At 35.7% G+C, this 17,885-nt stretch overlaps 2 protein-coding genes and 2 long non-coding RNA genes across 5 annotated transcripts; 2 read left to right on the top strand and 2 right to left on the bottom strand.

Moving 5' to 3' along the window:
• The first annotated feature begins 1,146 nt into the window (after positions 1 to 1,146).
• Positions 1,147 to 6,932, top strand: LOC140876078 (uncharacterized). The gene is made up of 2 exons (XR_012148656.1): positions 1,147 to 1,412; positions 6,707 to 6,932. It is a non-coding gene; the product is annotated as an uncharacterized lncRNA (long non-coding RNA).
• A 509-nt stretch (positions 6,933 to 7,441) lies between these two features.
• LOC140875704 (uncharacterized) lies at positions 7,442 to 11,305 on the bottom strand. The gene is made up of 3 exons (XR_012148568.1): positions 10,976 to 11,305; positions 7,769 to 7,802; positions 7,442 to 7,613 (listed from the first exon to the last, which is right to left on the bottom strand). It is a non-coding gene; the product is annotated as an uncharacterized lncRNA (long non-coding RNA).
• A 980-nt stretch (positions 11,306 to 12,285) lies between these two features.
• Positions 12,286 to 13,245, top strand: LOC140876484 (early nodulin-like protein 7). The gene is made up of 2 exons (XM_073280458.1): positions 12,286 to 12,628; positions 12,918 to 13,245. Exons 1-2 carry the CDS (start codon positions 12,424 to 12,426, stop codon positions 13,235 to 13,237), a joined length of 525 nt encoding a protein of 174 aa, XP_073136559.1. The 5' UTR covers positions 12,286 to 12,423; the 3' UTR covers positions 13,238 to 13,245.
• A 231-nt stretch (positions 13,246 to 13,476) lies between these two features.
• Positions 13,477 to 17,032, bottom strand: LOC140893057 (proteinaceous RNase P 2-like). 2 transcript variants are annotated; one of them, XM_073302135.1, is made up of 7 exons: positions 16,453 to 17,032; positions 15,499 to 15,891; positions 15,285 to 15,386; positions 15,005 to 15,177; positions 14,531 to 14,651; positions 14,027 to 14,095; positions 13,477 to 13,899 (listed from the first exon to the last, which is right to left on the bottom strand). In XM_073302135.1, exons 1-7 carry the CDS (start codon positions 16,948 to 16,950, stop codon positions 13,732 to 13,734), a joined length of 1,524 nt encoding a protein of 507 aa, XP_073158236.1. In that variant the 5' UTR covers positions 16,951 to 17,032; the 3' UTR covers positions 13,477 to 13,731. The 2 variants fall into 2 exon arrangements, with proteins under 2 accessions (XP_073158236.1, XP_073158243.1); XM_073302142.1 differs by having other exon boundaries at positions 13,751 to 13,899; positions 14,027 to 14,090.
• Positions 17,033 to 17,885: the final 853 nt, after the last annotated feature.

Below are 17,885 nucleotides of genomic sequence, written 5' to 3'. Positions count from 1 at the left end.
TTGTCGGGCAAAAGTCTTTGGGACAAGATTATCAGGCCGCCGTTGCAGATCGGAACTTCCGATCTCGTCACTTCATAGCTTCCGTTCTGCTTCCGAACAATATAAAATTCCTTGAAAATAGATCGAAGCTTCCGAACCTTGATCGGAACGTCCGATCGTCCCTTAGCTTCTGAAGGTCCTTCTGATCCTGATCGGAGGTTCCGAACTCCAATCGGATCTTCCGAACTTGTAGCAGTATAAGTCTTTGAAATTTGTTTCTGATCTTGAATAAACTTGTACGCAATTGAGCATTGGAAATTTTAACTCTGTAATAAGCTCATTGTAAACATTAGTAACATTTTAACCTAGTATTGTTAATCATCAAAACATAGACAAAAGGGCCTTGTTAATGCATTAAAAACATTAATCTCACAATCGAGATTTATATGCGTTTAAGGCGTAACAATCTCCCCCTTTTTGAATCACAAAACTTGGTTAAAAATAGAAAATAAAAATAGATAGTAAAAAACATATCTTTTATCATTCATTTACTAATCATTTGATAATCCCATCTCTTGTACCAAACATTGTCATAGTATAACTGCTTATGTTTTATATAACGAAGAATCGAACTTAAATGTCTAAATGCGCGTCTGGGCCTAGTGATGTTGAGTACAGGCACCATATGAGTCGAGTATATGGGTAATGGGATCCGTGTGAGGGAATTTTGAGCTCACGACTTCTCATCATCTACTCATGACCAACAGATCTTTATGTGGGTTCGGCCCAATTAAACTATGGACTGCATAACTTGAAGTTTTTGTCATATTTGGACTGCCTGCAGGCACAATGCAATTCAAATCTGCTTTCCATTCTATACATACGTTCATGTAAGTGATATGTATATGATTTTTCAAATAGAATACGTGATTTATTTATAAAAATAAACGGAATTCTTATAGAGTAAATGAATATCATTACTCTTTATAATATTACACATAATTATAAAATCATTTTTTCACTTGAAAAAAAAAAGTAACTCTTTCAAAAATTCATAAAGAATAGTTATACGTACCCATGACATGATACTAATTTCACGTAATGTTGTAAAAAAAAAAAAAAAAGAAAACCCATTCCCATATTTGCCACGTGTCACCCTCTGTTTAATGCCAAAAGCTAGCCGAAAATGTACTATATATAAGTTTATAACCCTTCATTTTTCATTCAAACCAAAGAAACTAAGAAAGAAAGAAAAGGTGAGGGATTGAGCTGACGGAGACGAGGGCGGACGGTGGGCGGAGGACGGCGGCCAGGAGGTGGCTGGGTACCGGAAAGCTGACGTCATGTACGTGGACCAGCTTAACAGGCGTGTTAGTGATGATGACAGCGAAGCTGCAGGCTTCCACCATTTCCCGCGGTTATGACTCCCAATGGTACGTACCTCTTTCTCCGACTCCTTAATTAATTCCAGTATATTTATTTATTTATTTTTTCCCTTTGGGCCGCATCAAACTTATCACTCGAAAAGGCTGGCCTTAATTACCATGCATGATCCTGTAGTGTTTGGTTTAAGTTTTATATATATTACAATTTGAGTGTTTTTTTTTTAACAAAAAAAAAAACCCACATAAATACAACGAGTTTGAGGATTTTTTGTGAAAACAGTAATTTTTCTAAATTACGTTTAGGATATTTTATTATTTAATTATTTATTTGTGATAATAGTTAATTTATGATAATTAATATTAGTATATTTTATGTCATCGAGATAGTGTTGGAGATAGAATATAATTTTGGGTATCTTGATAAAATATTATTAAGATAGGTGATCAAGATCTATGTATGGTCAAATCTTGGGAGATAGATTTGAATTCAAATTTTGAAAGTCACTATCCTAGTTAATCTCAAACTCCTATTGTGTGCCTATAAATAGAGGTTCAAAGCTTAAGGAAAATCACTCATTCTCTCTTTTAATCTCCATATTTTCGTGTAGCAGCCTAAACAATAGAGTCAATTTCTGTCCACTTTTCTCCTTATTTTCTTTCGGTTGGTTTAGTCAACTTTTGGTTGCAAGTGGCCTAAGGGATTTTCCAACCACTTTTCCCTAGTTACACGTTGAGTTATCCTAGGGATTTGAGAGAGTAAAATTTCTCAAGGTTAATTTGTCAGATCACTTTCGTGAATTGGGAATAAATTAAAGAAAGAAAAGGGCTTGTTTTGGTTGGTTCACAGATTAGTGTGTTTCGAGAAGTACTTCCGAATTTTCATTGAAGTTTTGGTCCAGAATTTGCAAGGTTATTGATTTCTGTACACATCTACGGTAAGTGGGCTTTTGTTTTAAAACCTTATGTATGATTTAAAATTTCGATCGTTCATGATATTCTTTCGAATTTTGCTATATAATTGATATTCTTGATGAATTTGGTATAAGTATGTTTTGGCACTGTTATGACTCAAATTAAGAGTGGAAAGAGAATTTCCGAACCATTTTATGTTATGGCCCTGATGCGGTGGGTAATAATAACCGTTCCATGACCTCACCCCTTAGAGGGATTATATATAGGGGACTGATCAGTTAGCCACGATTAATGAGAGGAATTTCAGTGTCTGACCAAAGTATGTAAATCATGTCTATTTTGTTATGATGATATTATGCTTTGTTATGCTTTGTTGGGACATGAAAGAAATGTTTTGTTATGGAATATATTACAAGTTTTGAGATAAATATATATATGTATATATTTGATATGATCGATCGACCCTCACTTGCTGAGTGTTTTCCAAAACACTCACCCCCCCCTTACTTTTCCCCTTCCAGATGATGAAGATGGCGATTTAAAGGATCGTGAACAAGATATGTTTTGGGGATGGTGATAGAGGAATAATAAGACTAAATTTCGTTATTTTTATTATTGGGATTTTTGCTTTAATATTTTGTTATTAAGTTTTTAGACGCTTTCACAATCGTTTCATTATTTTGGATTTATCGAGTTGTAAGGACAATGTTTTGAAGTTTATTTATGATAATAGACTGGTTTTTTTTATAATGTACTACGAGGCTGGTTGTTTTATAATTTGAAACAACGCCGGTGGCACGTCTCGGTCTCGAGGCGTGACATTTAGTGGTATCAAAGCCCGCCAGGTTCATAAATCCGGATGGGAATCCGTACCGAAAAATTTGACGTTGTCAAATTTCGACTCAAGCCTAGCGTATCCTAACCCGAACCGTTCCTCTGAGTCAAACTCATACTTTGTAGGATCAGTGATGTTTTTCGTTCGTTTGAACCCGCAAATTTGCGTTTTTGCTATTTTTGGAAATGTTTGTTTTGCCTATAACTTTTCGTGGGAAACTCAAAATTTGTTTCTGTCGATTGTCTCATACTCCTTGTGATCAGTAGTTTCGATCCTTGGAAATATCTCGAAAATTTCCATTTTTGGAAAATTCGCCTAAAAATCTTGTTCTATATCAATTCTGCCTGAAGTTTCATCAATTTGAATTTTAACTTGAACCCATTCCTATTTATTTTAGGAAGATGGCTCGCACCAAAAATTTACGGCTCGCAAAAGCGTTGTGCGAAGCAAGGATCAAGTTATCAAATCATTGAGGTCTTCTCTATACGTGGAGCAATACGAGAAAGAGGAAATGATTGAAAACATGAAAATGCTAAAGGCTAACAAGAGCGAGATGGAGGAGCATCAGGACCACCTTGAATCCGATGTTGAAAGGTTTGCATATTACCTCAATAAGGAAGAGAAGGAACACGAGGAAACAAAGAAGAAACTAGCATCTGCCCTAGCTAACGTGAAGGAACTTCAAGCCATACTCCTTGAGGAGGCACGCAAAGAGGCTCTACGGAGTCAAGAGTCGGGAATCCATATCCAAGGTTTACAAAATCAAGTGCAAGAACTGCAACACACTGTGCACAACTTAGAGGCACAAAACTTAACCGCACTCCAGTACATTGATCAGCTCCTTATGGCATCCCTTGTGGGAAATGAGGACCCAGAAGACGTTCCGGCAGAAGATGAAGCCGCGGGCGATGGAGAAATCATAGATTAGACTATCACCTAGCTTATTCCTTTTATTCAGCACTATTTTTATTCAGCATGGTTCTGATATCTTGGTGTTTTGAGACTTGACTTGTTTTTTTTACCTTCATGAAATTTTGGGAATCAATAAAATAATTTTTATCCTTTGGATTATTTATTGATTTATTTATTCCGCTATTTCCTTTCTTCTTAAAGTGTCATGTTTCGACAAACTCTTAGAACTCCTTTACTGTAGGAAATGGCCGGAGCACCCCCTAGAACTCGCAACAACAACAACAACAACAACAACAACAACCACCAGGGGGATAATTCGAACCCACCTCCAAGAATCAACCTTAGTAGAGAAGACCTTGCGGCTATTGCAGCAATAGTGGCAACAACTATACAAGGGATGGGAAACATTAACGGAAATGGTAATGGCAATCCGCCACCTCCACCACCTGCCCAGAATGGAGTCAAATTCCATTACGAGGCTCTTCGCAAGAACCGAACTGAAATGTTCAAAGGGGATGCCGATCTAGAAGTGGGACGAAATTGGATGAAGAAGATGGAGGACCAACTTCGTTTACTTGAAATTCCTGAAGCACTGAAAGTAGAGGTGACGATTCCTTTGCTGGAGGACAAAGCAAGGAAGTGGTGGGAAGCCGTTTCACCTGCTATGCTAGCTGTGGGAGCAATCACATGGCAACAGTTCCGTACCGCATTTTTGAAGCAGTACTTTCCAGCTGAAGTTAAAATGCAGAAGCTGAACGATTTTGAGAATCTTACGCAAACACCAGACATGACAGTGGTGGAATACACTTCCAAGTTTAATGAGCTTGGGTCCTATGCCCCAACAATTATGGGAGACGATGATCTGAAGTTGCATCGTTTCAAGAAGGGGTTGAATAGTCATATACAGTCAGCATTAGCAGTTTATCAGCCTGCCAACTTCGCGGATTTGATGGGAGCGGCCATCCGAGCTGAATCGGACATCAAGCGTCGTGAGAATGACTTCCACAACAAACGACCTCTGACTTCCAAGCATTCGAACAATTCTGATGAATCCTTCAAGGAAACTTATGCTGCTCCAAACTGTCCACAGATCAAGCTATGCCCCACCTGCAACCTCCGACATGAAGGGAAATGTCGTCGAAACACTGGTGCCTATTTCAACTGTGGAAAATTCGGACACCGAATTGCTCAATGTCCCGAAACCATGAAGGCAAGGACAGGACCACATACTAGTACTACTACCCAAGGCCAACCAAATAAAAATAAACCCAATGCTCGTGTCTATGCAGTTACTTAAGAAGAAGCAGGTGGTGCAAACAAAGTCGTGGAAGGTACCATTCTAATCAGCAACGTTTCTTTATCTGTTTCGTTCGATTTTGGCGCCACCCATTTGTTTACATCTAAGAGGTTCGTAAGATGTTGGAGCTTATACCTGAGTAACCGATCGAACCATTTAGCTTAGCGACCCTTACTAGTAAGTTAATCAAAGTTTCGAGGACGAAACTTCTTTTAAGGTGGGGAGAATGTGAAAACCGTAATTTTTCTAAATTACGTTTAGGATCTTTTATTATTTAATTATTTATTTGTGATAATAGTTAATTTATGATAATTAATATTAGTATATTTTATTTCATCGAGATAGTGTTGGAGATAGAATATAATTTTGGGTATCTTGATAAAATATTATTAAAATAGGTGATCAAGATCTAGGTGTGGTCAAATCTTGGGAGATAGATTTGAATTCAAATTTTGAAAGTCACTATCCTAGTCAATCTCAAACTCCTATTGTGTGCCTATAAATAGAGGTTCAAAGCTTAAGGAAAATCACTCATTCTCTCTTTTAATCTCCATATTTTCGTGTAGCAACCTAAGCAATAGAGTTAATTTCTGTCCACTTTTCTCCTTATTTTCTTTCGGTTGGTTTAGTCAACTTTTGGTTGCAAGTGGCCTAAGGGATTTTCCAACCACTTTTCCCTAGTTACACGTTGAGTTATCCTAGGGATTTGAGAGAGTAAAATTTCTCAAGGTTTGTCAGATCACTTTCGTGAATTGGGAATAAATTAAAGAAAGAAAAGGGCTTGCTTTGGTTGGTTCACAGATTAGTGTGTTTCGAGAAGTACTTCCGAATTTTCATTGAAGTTTTGGTCCAGGATTTGCAAGGTTATTGATTTCTGTACACATCTACGGTAAGTGGGCTTTTGTTTTAAAACCTTATGTATGATTTAAAATTTCGATCGTTCATGATATTCTTTCGAATTTTGCTATGTAATTGATATTCTTGATGAATTTGTTATAAGTATGTTTTGGCACTGTTATGACTCAAATTAAGAGTGGAAAAGGAATTTCCGAACCATGTTATGTTATGGCCCTGATGCGGTGGGTAATAATAACCGTTCCATGACCTCACCCCTTAGAGGGATTACATATAGGGGAACTGATCAGTTAGCCACGATTAATGAGAGGAATTTCAGTGTCTGGCCAAAGTATGTAAATAATGTCTATTTTGTTATGATGATATTATGCTTTGTTATGCTTTGTTGGGACATGAAAGAAATGTTTTGTTATGGAATATATTACAAGTTTTGAGATAAATATATATATGTATATATTTGATATGATCGATCGGCTCCCACTTGCTGAGTGTTTTCCAAAACACTCACCCCCCTTACTTTTTCCCTTCCAGATGATGAAGATGGCGATTTAGAGGATCGTGAACAAGATATGTTTTGGGGATGGTGATAGAGAAATAATAAGACTAAATTTCGTTATTTTTATTACTGGGATTTTTGCTTTAATATTTTGTTATTAAGTTTTTAGACGCTTCCGCAATCGTTTCATTATTTTGGATTTATCGAGTTGTAAAGATAATGTTTTGAAGTTTATTTATGATAATAGACTGGTTTGGTTTATACTGTACTACGAGGCTGGTTGTTTTATAATTTGTGTGAATTTGAAACAACGCCGGTGGCACGTCTCGGTCTCGAGGCGTGACATTTTTGAGTTCGTGTGTAAATATTTTCGTCAATGTTATTTGTTTCCATGATCGAATTTGGGAAAGTCCAGTATGAAGAAATATTTTGAGCACTGGTGGCCGGTGATGAACCAATCACTTGTGGCCGGTGATCAATATTGGTTCATTCATGCACTGGACTTGGGAGTGATAAAAGTAGAAAAGTCGTACCTAATAAATACGAAATTGATATGTGTCTATACAATTAAGGTAATATATTTCTTTCTTAATTCTATTTTCTTTTAATGATACCTGCATTATGTCAATTTATTTGCTTATCATGACTCTGTAATGTCATCTTTTATGGGAATTTTGCTTTTGTACGTCCTTGTCATAATTAACCCCCCTCAAACGGTTGTATAATAATATAATGGAGACACAAGTCTGAAAAGACGTACAGCTCTTTAATTAATTATCTTTCAAAACAAATAGATAGCTAGCTAGCCAGCAAGAAACAGCTTATAAAGGTTAAGTCTATACGGCCACAACAACAAGATCACAGAAAGAATAGCTTGCACAAATCCGGAAGGAGACGTGATGTAGTACTTAATCCCGCACTCGTCAAAGCGAGTGTATTTATCTGCAGCCATGAATTTATTTATATATATACACATACGTTAAATTACTCGTATTATTATTTTTTAAATGTAAATGTATAGAATAAAAAAAACAACAAACATTTGATATTAAAATATAATCATGTACATGTGCATTGTGTGGGAGGATTTACCATACCAGATCTGCAGAAAAAAGGACCCATCCATCTTTCCTACAAGGAATGATGGGAGGTTAGCTCAACATTCCCCCCAATTTTATGCACATTTGACAAAATGAATGAATTGCCATCATGCCGCACATTACTACCAGAAACCTGATGATGATGATGATAATTACTAATATTATTATTTTTTCAACAAAAAATTTACATTACTCAACCACTCATTTTCATCCATTTCATGTTGGGTTTTTTCCTTAATTTGCTCATTTATATGTATGGCATTATAAATTCATGATGAGCAAATAAATTGACAAAAATGGTATCATTGAATGAAAATAGGATTAAGACATCAATATAATACATTTAGACTTAGTTTGGTACACATGATAAGGGAGTGATTAATAAATTATCATTCTCCATCTCATGCTTGGTACATTTTTAAAAAGCCCATGATAAGTCAACGACCCTTGATAAATGTTTTGACAAGGGAACTACGTATCCCTTTGATTTGGTGTGATAAATTTAATACAACTAAAAAATACTACAAAAATACATGATTACCCTCCACATATAAAAACATCTAAACTTTAAACACGCCTCATTCTCCTCTACATTACGGTAGGGTTAATTTTTTCATTAAAATCGAATATATAAATTTAATAACTCTTATTAAAATCATACCAAAAATTCACTATAGTATCCTATCATTTTACTTATCCTAAATTTATCATACCAAAAATTCACTATAGTATCCTATCATTTTACTTATCCTAAATTTATCCTTATATTATATATCATATATTTATCCTATCATATGTACCAAACTATGTCTAATTATACAAATACATCAACTTCGTATTTATTACGACTTTTTTAGTTTTATCAATAAAAGATGCATGACATTATAAATTCATGACGAGCAAATAAATTGACATAATGGTATCATTGAAAGAAAATAGGATTAAGACATCAATATATTACCTTAATTTTCTTTTAATGATTATTTGCTTATCATGACTCTGTAATGTCATCTTTTATGGGAATTTTGGTTTTGTCCTTGTTATAATTAACCTCCCTCAAAACGATATTATATTAATGGAGACAGAAGTCTGGAAAGGGCCCTCTTTCTTAATGCCATACACCAGAGTGTATAAAAACAAGAACCCGTGGACCACTTTAATTATCTTTTGAAATTCCATATATATTCTCCTTCAGAACAAATAGCCATATAAATTAAACACATAATTCTAGCTAGGCGCTAGTATATATATATATGATTCATTATTGAAGTGTACCAGCTTGTTAAACTTGAAATCTTTAAAAATTAAATATGTTGCAAACTAAAGAGAAAACGCAACAAGAAATGGATGAAAAGAATGGTTGAGTAATGTAAATTTTGTGTTGAAATAATAATAATAATAATAATAATAATCAATTCTCTGGTCGGAGTATGTGGCGTGGCAACAATTCATTCATCGATTCAATGGGGCGGAAAATTGCGGGGAATGTTGAGCAAACCTCCAATCATTCCTTATAGGAATCAGGCATGGCTCATTTTTGCTGTTGATCAGGTATTTTATATACTATTACTAGCTAGTAAAGCCTCCCACGCAATGCATGTACATTATTATTATATTTTAATATCAAATGTTAATTTGTTGTTGAAAATAATTAATGATATTATGATGAGGAAAAATTACTGTCTGCCAAACCAACATTGGTTATTGTGAGAGGCTCTGATCACAAATGAATTAAAGGCGGAAGCTTACAAAATTGAAGTCAGAAGATAAGGCTATTATGTCTGAGGAAAAGAAAAAAATTGAATATATTAATAAGATAAATAGTCACCTATATAGCATTACAACTCATACTTATACTCTCAAAAAAAAAAACAAAAAAACTTATAGTTGTATTTCTAAAATTAAGCAACAACCCAACATTTTTTGTAGCCAATAAAGCCACAAGGCCCACGACTCCAACAACTCAACTAATGACTTCAAAAGACTAAAGACTCGATCAAAAGTTTAATAACATTGAAAAACTAAATAGAAATTCAACACGCTCTTGCTTAATATGTTGTGTGTGTATCAATTTGAAACACGACTACTTTCCTTGATTTTTAGGCACACGTATATGGGCACGATTTATAATTATACAGTATACATTTACAAAAAAAAATAAAAATGATACGAGTTACAAATCAAAAAGAATGATTAAATATAAATTTTAAAAGTTGGGTTTGATTTAATATTACACATAATTATAAAATCATTTCTTCACTTTAAAAAAAAAAATCTCTTTCAAAAATTCATTAAAAGCAGTTATACGGACCCATCATTTTAATTAATTCACGTTCACTCCTGTTTAAAGGCAAAAGCTAGCTGGAAATGAAATGTATTATATAAGTTAATAATTACCATTTCACTTCATTTTTCATTTCAAACCAAACAAACAACGAAAGAAAGAAAAGAAAGGTGAGAGATGACGAGTAATGTGTCCAAAGTGTGCATCCGTTTGTTGTGTACGTTGAGCAGCATGGGAGGTATGTTTCTGATGATGACGGTGAAGCAGGATGGCTTCGACACTCCCGTCTACTCGCCGTAAGTTTTTTTTTTTTTTTTTTACAAAATAATTCCAAACATTTTTCATTAACTTCAACATTAACATATTACAATTGCACACTTTGGGAAAAAGAAAAACAAACAGAAAAGTCCAGTTGTGAAATAATTTTGAGCACTGGGTGAATAATATCGGTCATGGGTTCATTTCGGTTGAGTAGATGCTACCCGCAGGGTAGTGCCCTACGGGTGACGTGTCGGCTCATGATTGGTTAAAATCAATGGGCCCCACATAGAACCCACTAATTTTAACCAATCATGAGGTTACACGTCACCCGCATAGTAGTGCCCTGCGGGCGGCATGTACTAAACCGTTCATTTCATGCACGGGACTTGGGAGTGATAAAAGTAGAAAAGTCGTAATAAATACGAAATTGACGTGTTTGTATAATTAAGGTAATATATTGGTATCTTAATCTTATTTTTGGTAGATTTCAATCTAGCATATGAATATTTTTTTTAATGATACCATTATGTTAATTTATTTGCTCATCAAAAAGTAAAGGGTCAGCATTTTGGTACTAAATTAATTAAGGTGTGTGATGTTAATGTTGAAATTAATGAAAAATGTTTGGAATTATTTTGTAAAAAAAAAAAAAAACTTACGGCGAGTAGACGGAAGTGCCGAAGCTATCCTGCTTCACCGTCATCATCAGAAACATACCTCCCAAGCTGCTCAACGTACACAACAATCGGATGCACACTTGGATGACGTCAGCTTTCCGATACCCAGCCACCTCCTGGCCGTCGTTCCTCAGCCCACCGTTCGCCCTGGTCTCCGTCGTCTCAAGGACCACATCATCTCTGGATACATTACTCGTCATCTCTCACCTTTCTTTTCTTTCTTTCGTTGTTTGTTTGGTTTGAAATGAATAATGAAGTGAAAGGGTAATTATAAACTTATATAGTACATTTTATTTCCAGCTAGCTTTTGCCTTTAAATAGATGGAGTGACGTGTGCCAAATATGTTTACGACATTACGTAAATTAATTAAAATGATTGGTCCGTATAACTGCTCTTAATGAATTTTTGAAAGAGACTTTTTTTTTTCAAGTGAAGAAATGATTTTATAATTATGTGTAATATTAAATCAAACCAACTTTTAAAATTTATATTTAATCATTCTTTTTGATTTGTAACTCGTATCATTTTTTTTTTTTTTTGTAAATGTATACTATATAATTATAAATCGTGCCCATATACGTGTGCCTAAAAATCAAGGAAAGTAGTCGTGTTTCTGCAAGCCCTTGCCTTCTAATTTGTGTGATCGCGTTGCTGTGGCCATAGGCTTGACCTTTTCAAGCGGTTTCTTGCTGGTTGTTTTTTGTGTGGCTATCCGAGTAGTACCGATCGATTCGAGTAATTTCATTTCGTTTCCGGTTTCAATTTCTCGTGGTTTCGAACCTGAATGTGGATCGATTATGTATGTACTTGCAAGAATAATGTATTCGTCCATTATTATGTTGTTTAGTTTATATATTTATATATGTTGTTTGTATGGGATCCGATCGATGACTAATTTAAGTGAAATCTTTTAATTTGCTAGCTACAAGTTTGTTTTTATAATTTTGAATTAATTAATATAAATTGTATTTAGTATATCATGCGAGCATTTAATATTATATCTTACATGCATAACCAGAAATTTAATATTTTGTTCCAGATATATATATATATATATATATGGAAGATAATAAAATGTGTCACAATTTTTCTGTGAATGTAAAACCAATTCAGGGGCGGACTTGTTATATGGGCAAAACTGGGCATTTAAGTTATTTAACAGCAGTTTGTAAGCCCAAAATGTTTGTATAGCCCAAAAACACATGTATGGCTGGGCTGTGTGTGGCCCAACGCCATAAAGGATTTCGACCCATGAAGGTACATAACTGCCGTCAACCGCCACGATCCACCACTCCTCCGGCGGTTACTCTCGAATTTTCAAAAAATCCCTCCTCACCACCATTCTATATATCCAATTCACAATTAAAATTCCAATTTCTCTTTATCTATCTACTTCATTTCTAAACAAATAATAAAGAATTCAGATGCAATGAAGCCCCATAAAATGGAGACTTTCTTGGGTTTTGGCTTCTCTGTTTTGATAGTTCTGTCTGTCGTCGGTTATGCTCCTGCCACGGCGGCGGAGGAGTTCAAAGTGGGCGGAGATGAGGGATGGCGGCAGCCTTCCGCCAATGAAACTGATATGTACTACAGATGGGCTGCAACCAAGAGATTCCACGTCGGAGATTCACTGCGTAAGTTGATATGTTTTTATATATGCTTCATTTCATCTTCTCGATTGTTTGTTTCAAAACAATGATGTATGATACAGGGCAATCAATGAATTTGCGTTGAAATAGTTTAGTAAATAATTCATGCATTGACTCGTTGCTTGTTTCTTCTGCTGCCACCATTGTGTATGATATTTGACACATGATGAATTAATACAGGAATGCATGAGAGGAGATTAGTATATATTGGCATTTAAATAATATTTACAAAAAAATGTTTCGTCTCGTTTCATTTCTTGAATAATATGTACAGGTTTTGAGTACAAGAGCGATACCGTCCAGATAGTGGACAAGTGGGGATACTATCACTGCAACTCAACTCGTCCAATTTCGGTGTTCAATGATGGGCACACCTTGATCAATCTGGATCGATCCGGCCCACTTTACATTGTGAGCGCCGACCCGGATCACTGCAAAAGCGGGCAAAGACTGATGGTGGAAGTGATATCGGTGAACCCGAGAAACATGGACGCTTCTCCGGCACCTTCGCCGTATTCCGGCGCAGGAACATTCCCTGTCGTGACAGAAGTCGTTCTCTTTTATGTTGTTTCTGTCGCCGTTACTGTCATGTAAAAGTTTGAAGGATAAATGCTACGTTCTAGGTCAATAATTTAATGTTCTTAAGGCTGTTTAATTTACTTTATGTTCTTATCATTGTATTTTAATTTTGTGAACCATTCAATGCAGTTGTGTTTAGGATTTTATAACGGTTTATTGTGGAATTTTAGTTCGTAACTGTTTTTGTGCAGTATTCATTTGATGGGGAGAAATTCTTGGGTGGGGCTTTGGATGGGACCAAATTTGAAACGATTTATATTATTATAAATGAAGCCCGAATCTGGGGACCCTTTTTTAAAATTAACCAAGCAACAAAACTGCCAAAATTTGAAGATAGAAATGAAGCTGAAAATCTTAGGCGTCACAGAGCCTAAATTTTCGAATGGAATTGCTGAGTGGGGAGTCAGCGTCTTAGCCATCTTCCATGAGAAACTGAAGCTTTCCAACCACTTCAAACTTTGATCGATATCCCTTTGTCGTTTGCATAATCAATTTCACGCTCAAAAACTCTAGAAAACGTCACCACCGTTTCTGGAACTGTTGTTTGAAATATGATTGCTGCAGGAAACTTCTTCAGCTTCATGGGAACCTGATCGTGTGACGCAGAGCCAGGTTCTGAAGCGCTCATCACTGGCTTCTTCTGCCGAGGGTATATGCCATGATCCCTTGTCAGATTCCTGAAATAGATGAAATTTTTTTTAAGATGAAATCGAAATGGAGAACAATTGTTCAGCTCAAGACATAGGTTTATAGTGTTCAAAGTAAAGATTTTAAACAGTGAAAAGACGAGGGTTCAGATAATACCTGGATAACAACAGAATATAAAGGTGGCATCAAAAGCTTCAGATTGCCTTTCACGAATGTATATCTGACCTACAAAACAACATGCTTGTTTAGTTCAGTCAAATGTGAAGCATCGTTTAAAAACACAGAAAACATGGCTCTCATCTGCCTTGGGATGTTCAACATCATCGAGAAATCATCACACTACCTTATTACGGCTCTTAAGTCTTATCCACCCGACCCTGACAAAACACATGTTCTGTCGAGTGGCCAACAAGGTCCTAATCATTATCTTACCTCAATGGAAGGAAACAAATCAAAGGAAATAAAAAAACCCATCATGTTGACTTCAAGATATCACTTGATTTATCCATCCATATTAACATAATTTTTTGTGTTGCATCCTATTGCATGCAGTTTTTGTCAATGGGATCCAAGTCACATTTTTTTATGCAAAGGAACTTTTAACTAATGTAAACATAAACTACTAAGTTTATTGAGGAACTGGAACATAGATAAACCAACCTGATGTCTTTCTTTCCATCTGAAGAAAAAGTTGCTACCAAGAAGTGCAAAAATGTGATCTCTCATTTCATCATTTGTCACTAACAAGCACTTAAGTTTCACGGTGGCGTAAAGCCAATACCTGAATCACATACCCATATGTCACAACTTACGACAGGATGCACAGGAGAGTCGATACTTCAATAAAGATGAGCAAGTATAATTATATGCTTTAGGTATTGGAAATTCTTCTTGAACCATAAAAAAGTAAGTAAATGCAAGCATGGACAAGATGAAGGAAAAACCAGCACCAACTGTCCTCACAGTCAACAAGAAAAGAAAGGAATTTTGTTGAAGGAGGCAATTTAATATGTTTCCTTTTCTTTTTCTGTGGGTGGAGGGAACAAAGGTCACATGCTTAGAGTCATAAAAAACAAAATTTGAAATTACTTTTCATTTGAGAAGGGAAATCTCCAGATGTACATTAATCTTTACCAATCATCATTAGATCCATATGGTGTTCCATAGAGAATGCCTTTGTCGATCCACTCCTCAATCAGCTCTCTTTTAGAAGCATCCTCAAGCAGCGATCTCACACGCTTTTTATGCAACACAACCAGGGGCCACTTCTTGCTGCTGTTATGCACTTCTTTGACAACAGCATCAAGCTGCTCTATTGAAATTTGGGAAGGTAGCAAAATGAGCCATCAATTTTTAACCAATTTAATATCGGGAAAAAGTACATACAACAAACGACAACGCCAAAATACACAACCTGTTCAATGCTAAAGCCTCCCTCTGCAAAGTTCTGCTGGTACAATCCAATATTAGCTCCATCTATCACAGTCTCATAGTCAGAATGTTGTTCCAGCCAATCCTTTACAATGTTGAAACAAATTTGTTTTTATCAGTTTCCACAATTGATTCGTGATCAAGAAAAAAGAACAGAGAAAATTCAATCATCATTTACTAAAAGAATATTTTAAGACCTGAAATTCTTTAAAATTTGATTGGACTTCTCTTTCCATAGCAAAAGAAGCAATTGATTGCTCAAACTTCAGAGTCTCTGCTCTATCAATATCAACACAGACCAACTGCTCACCACAGACAGAACACTTCCCATCTGAGGCTACATTCGATCTTTGTACAATCCAACCGCCCTTTCCAAGCCAGCCAAGTCCATGCCACCCACCTCCATTCTTTAAAAGAGCTTCCTTCAACTGATTCTGATCCAAACTAATTGAACCCACCTCAGTTGCATGATTCTCACGAAACCAATTCTCTATGAGTGCCATGGCCGGCTGGTTAATCCCTCTTAGTGCCACTCTCAGCTTATGGAAGTACTCATAAACCTTTTCCAACCTGCTTGCCTCCATGCTAACCTTCAGAAATATGAATTAGACCGTCAATGCTACAAATTCCCACCAATAATGAGGAACTCGCTATCGCTAAACTCAAGGTTAAGACAACCAAACTTGGGGTGAAAATGCCAGGGCTTTCAACAATCATCTTAGCAATATAAGCTTCAGTCAACAAAGATTATGTCCAATAATTTTCCAATAGTTAAAATTAGACTTCGCAATGACATATACTAATGTGTTAAATGAATGGACAAAAAATAATAGGGATTAATTAAACGAACAGATTGAAAGTTTTATGCACGTTCAATTTTAAAAGGTGTTTTCCTAAAATCTTTGAAAAAAAAAAATCAAATTTCACATGTAACTTTTCAAAGATATCGGGTGAATCTTTTTCAAAGTCCCAAAATATATCAAGACTTCTCTTAACCACATGGCAAGGTTGCCACAGCTCGCAAATGCTAATAGCATAACAATTCACAGTCGCTAAGGTGAAACAGGCGCAAGAATTGATCATTGGACCTTATCCTTACAAAGTTACAACCGTGGAAACAAAATCCCATTCTTGAAGAAAAAAGCTCTCACCTTTAGCAATGCCACAAGTTCGGGTTCCTCCAATTGAAGCCCCGCAGCTTGCACGTGCTCCTCCACTTCATACGCCTTATCCGCCATCCCATCCTCACAAAAACAAATCAACGCCGGCGAAAAAGTCCTGAGCTTAGGCGCAACTCCATGGTCCTTTACTCTCTTCGCTAAATCAAACGCGTAATCCCCATCGCCTTTAGCTGCCGCCAACCTTGATACAGCCGTGATCGTGGCCTCATTCGGCTTCAAGTTTCCATTATTCTGGTGGAATAGCTTGAATCCGAATTCAACAGCGGGTTTCCGAGTTTCCGGGTCAGACACGGAGTTAGAGCAGATGTACAGGAGGGAATTGAGGTTGTTTAAGGAGAGGGTGGGGGCGCCTGAGGATTCATAAAGGGAGATGGCCTCGTTGAGGTTTTTGGTTCTGGAGCAGTGGTCGAGGGTGGCGCGAAACTGTGCTTCCGGTGTCAGTTTCTGTTTCTTCCACCGCCGGTTCATGGCGGTTATTCGTCGCTAGGCGACGGAATGCGGCGGCTGATACGAGCCGAGAAGGAGCCCTAACTATCCGAAGAGTTTTTGCTAATTAACTCCTGGTTTGGGTGGTGTTTTCTATAAATTAATAATAAAAAATTAATTAACACAATATGCACTAAATTTTATATGTTTAGTTTTTTTTTTTTTTAAAAAAAAAAACCTATATTAAATATTTTCATTTTATTAGAATATGATATTGTGATTATATGACGTCAATCTCTTAAAATAATTATCTTAGCTATTTTTCTCCATCCATTCGTTTTTTCATTCCTCATCGTCGTCGACCATCATTCAACCTAGGATCAAATTTGTTTACTAGTTGGGAACTTGATTTTGAAACCTTGATATATATTTTGAATTTTAGGATTTTAAATAGACAAAATTATCATTTTTTCTAAATCAATAAAAAATTGTCTTAGGACCTATTTTATTAAATTCTAAGGCGAATGAAATATCTCATGTTGTTGCTAGGACTGCTTACTAACCATAATTTGGTGAGTTTTTTTTTTTGTTTTTCCCAACGTACCCTTCAACCGTAATATTGAGGGGCTTTTTTTAAAAAAAATTATGGCTATGCTTTTTTTTTTTCCTTGTCCCAACTTACCTTTCATACGTAATATTGAGTGGTCTATTTTTTAATAAAATTACATTTTGATGAGATTTTTTTAATATTTCAATAATAACTGTAATTAGTTTTTTTTGTTTTCTAAATTTTTGTTGACTTTTGTTTACAAATTTTTTATTTTATGATTAATTACAAATATTTAGAAAAAAATTAAATTAAAAAATAAAATTATGATTGTACGAGTCCGAGATGCTAGTATTAAAAATTGATGCACCCAAGTTACCGCCTATATTAGTTGCTAGTAAATAAAATAACCACCTCGTCTCAAATTTGT

This window comes from Henckelia pumila, chromosome 1 (genome assembly GCF_033568475.1).
Source record: "Henckelia pumila isolate YLH828 chromosome 1, ASM3356847v2, whole genome shotgun sequence".
Classification (NCBI taxonomy): Eukaryota; Viridiplantae; Streptophyta; class Magnoliopsida; order Lamiales; family Gesneriaceae; genus Henckelia; species Henckelia pumila.
This window is presented reverse-complemented; position numbering and strand designations above follow the sequence as displayed.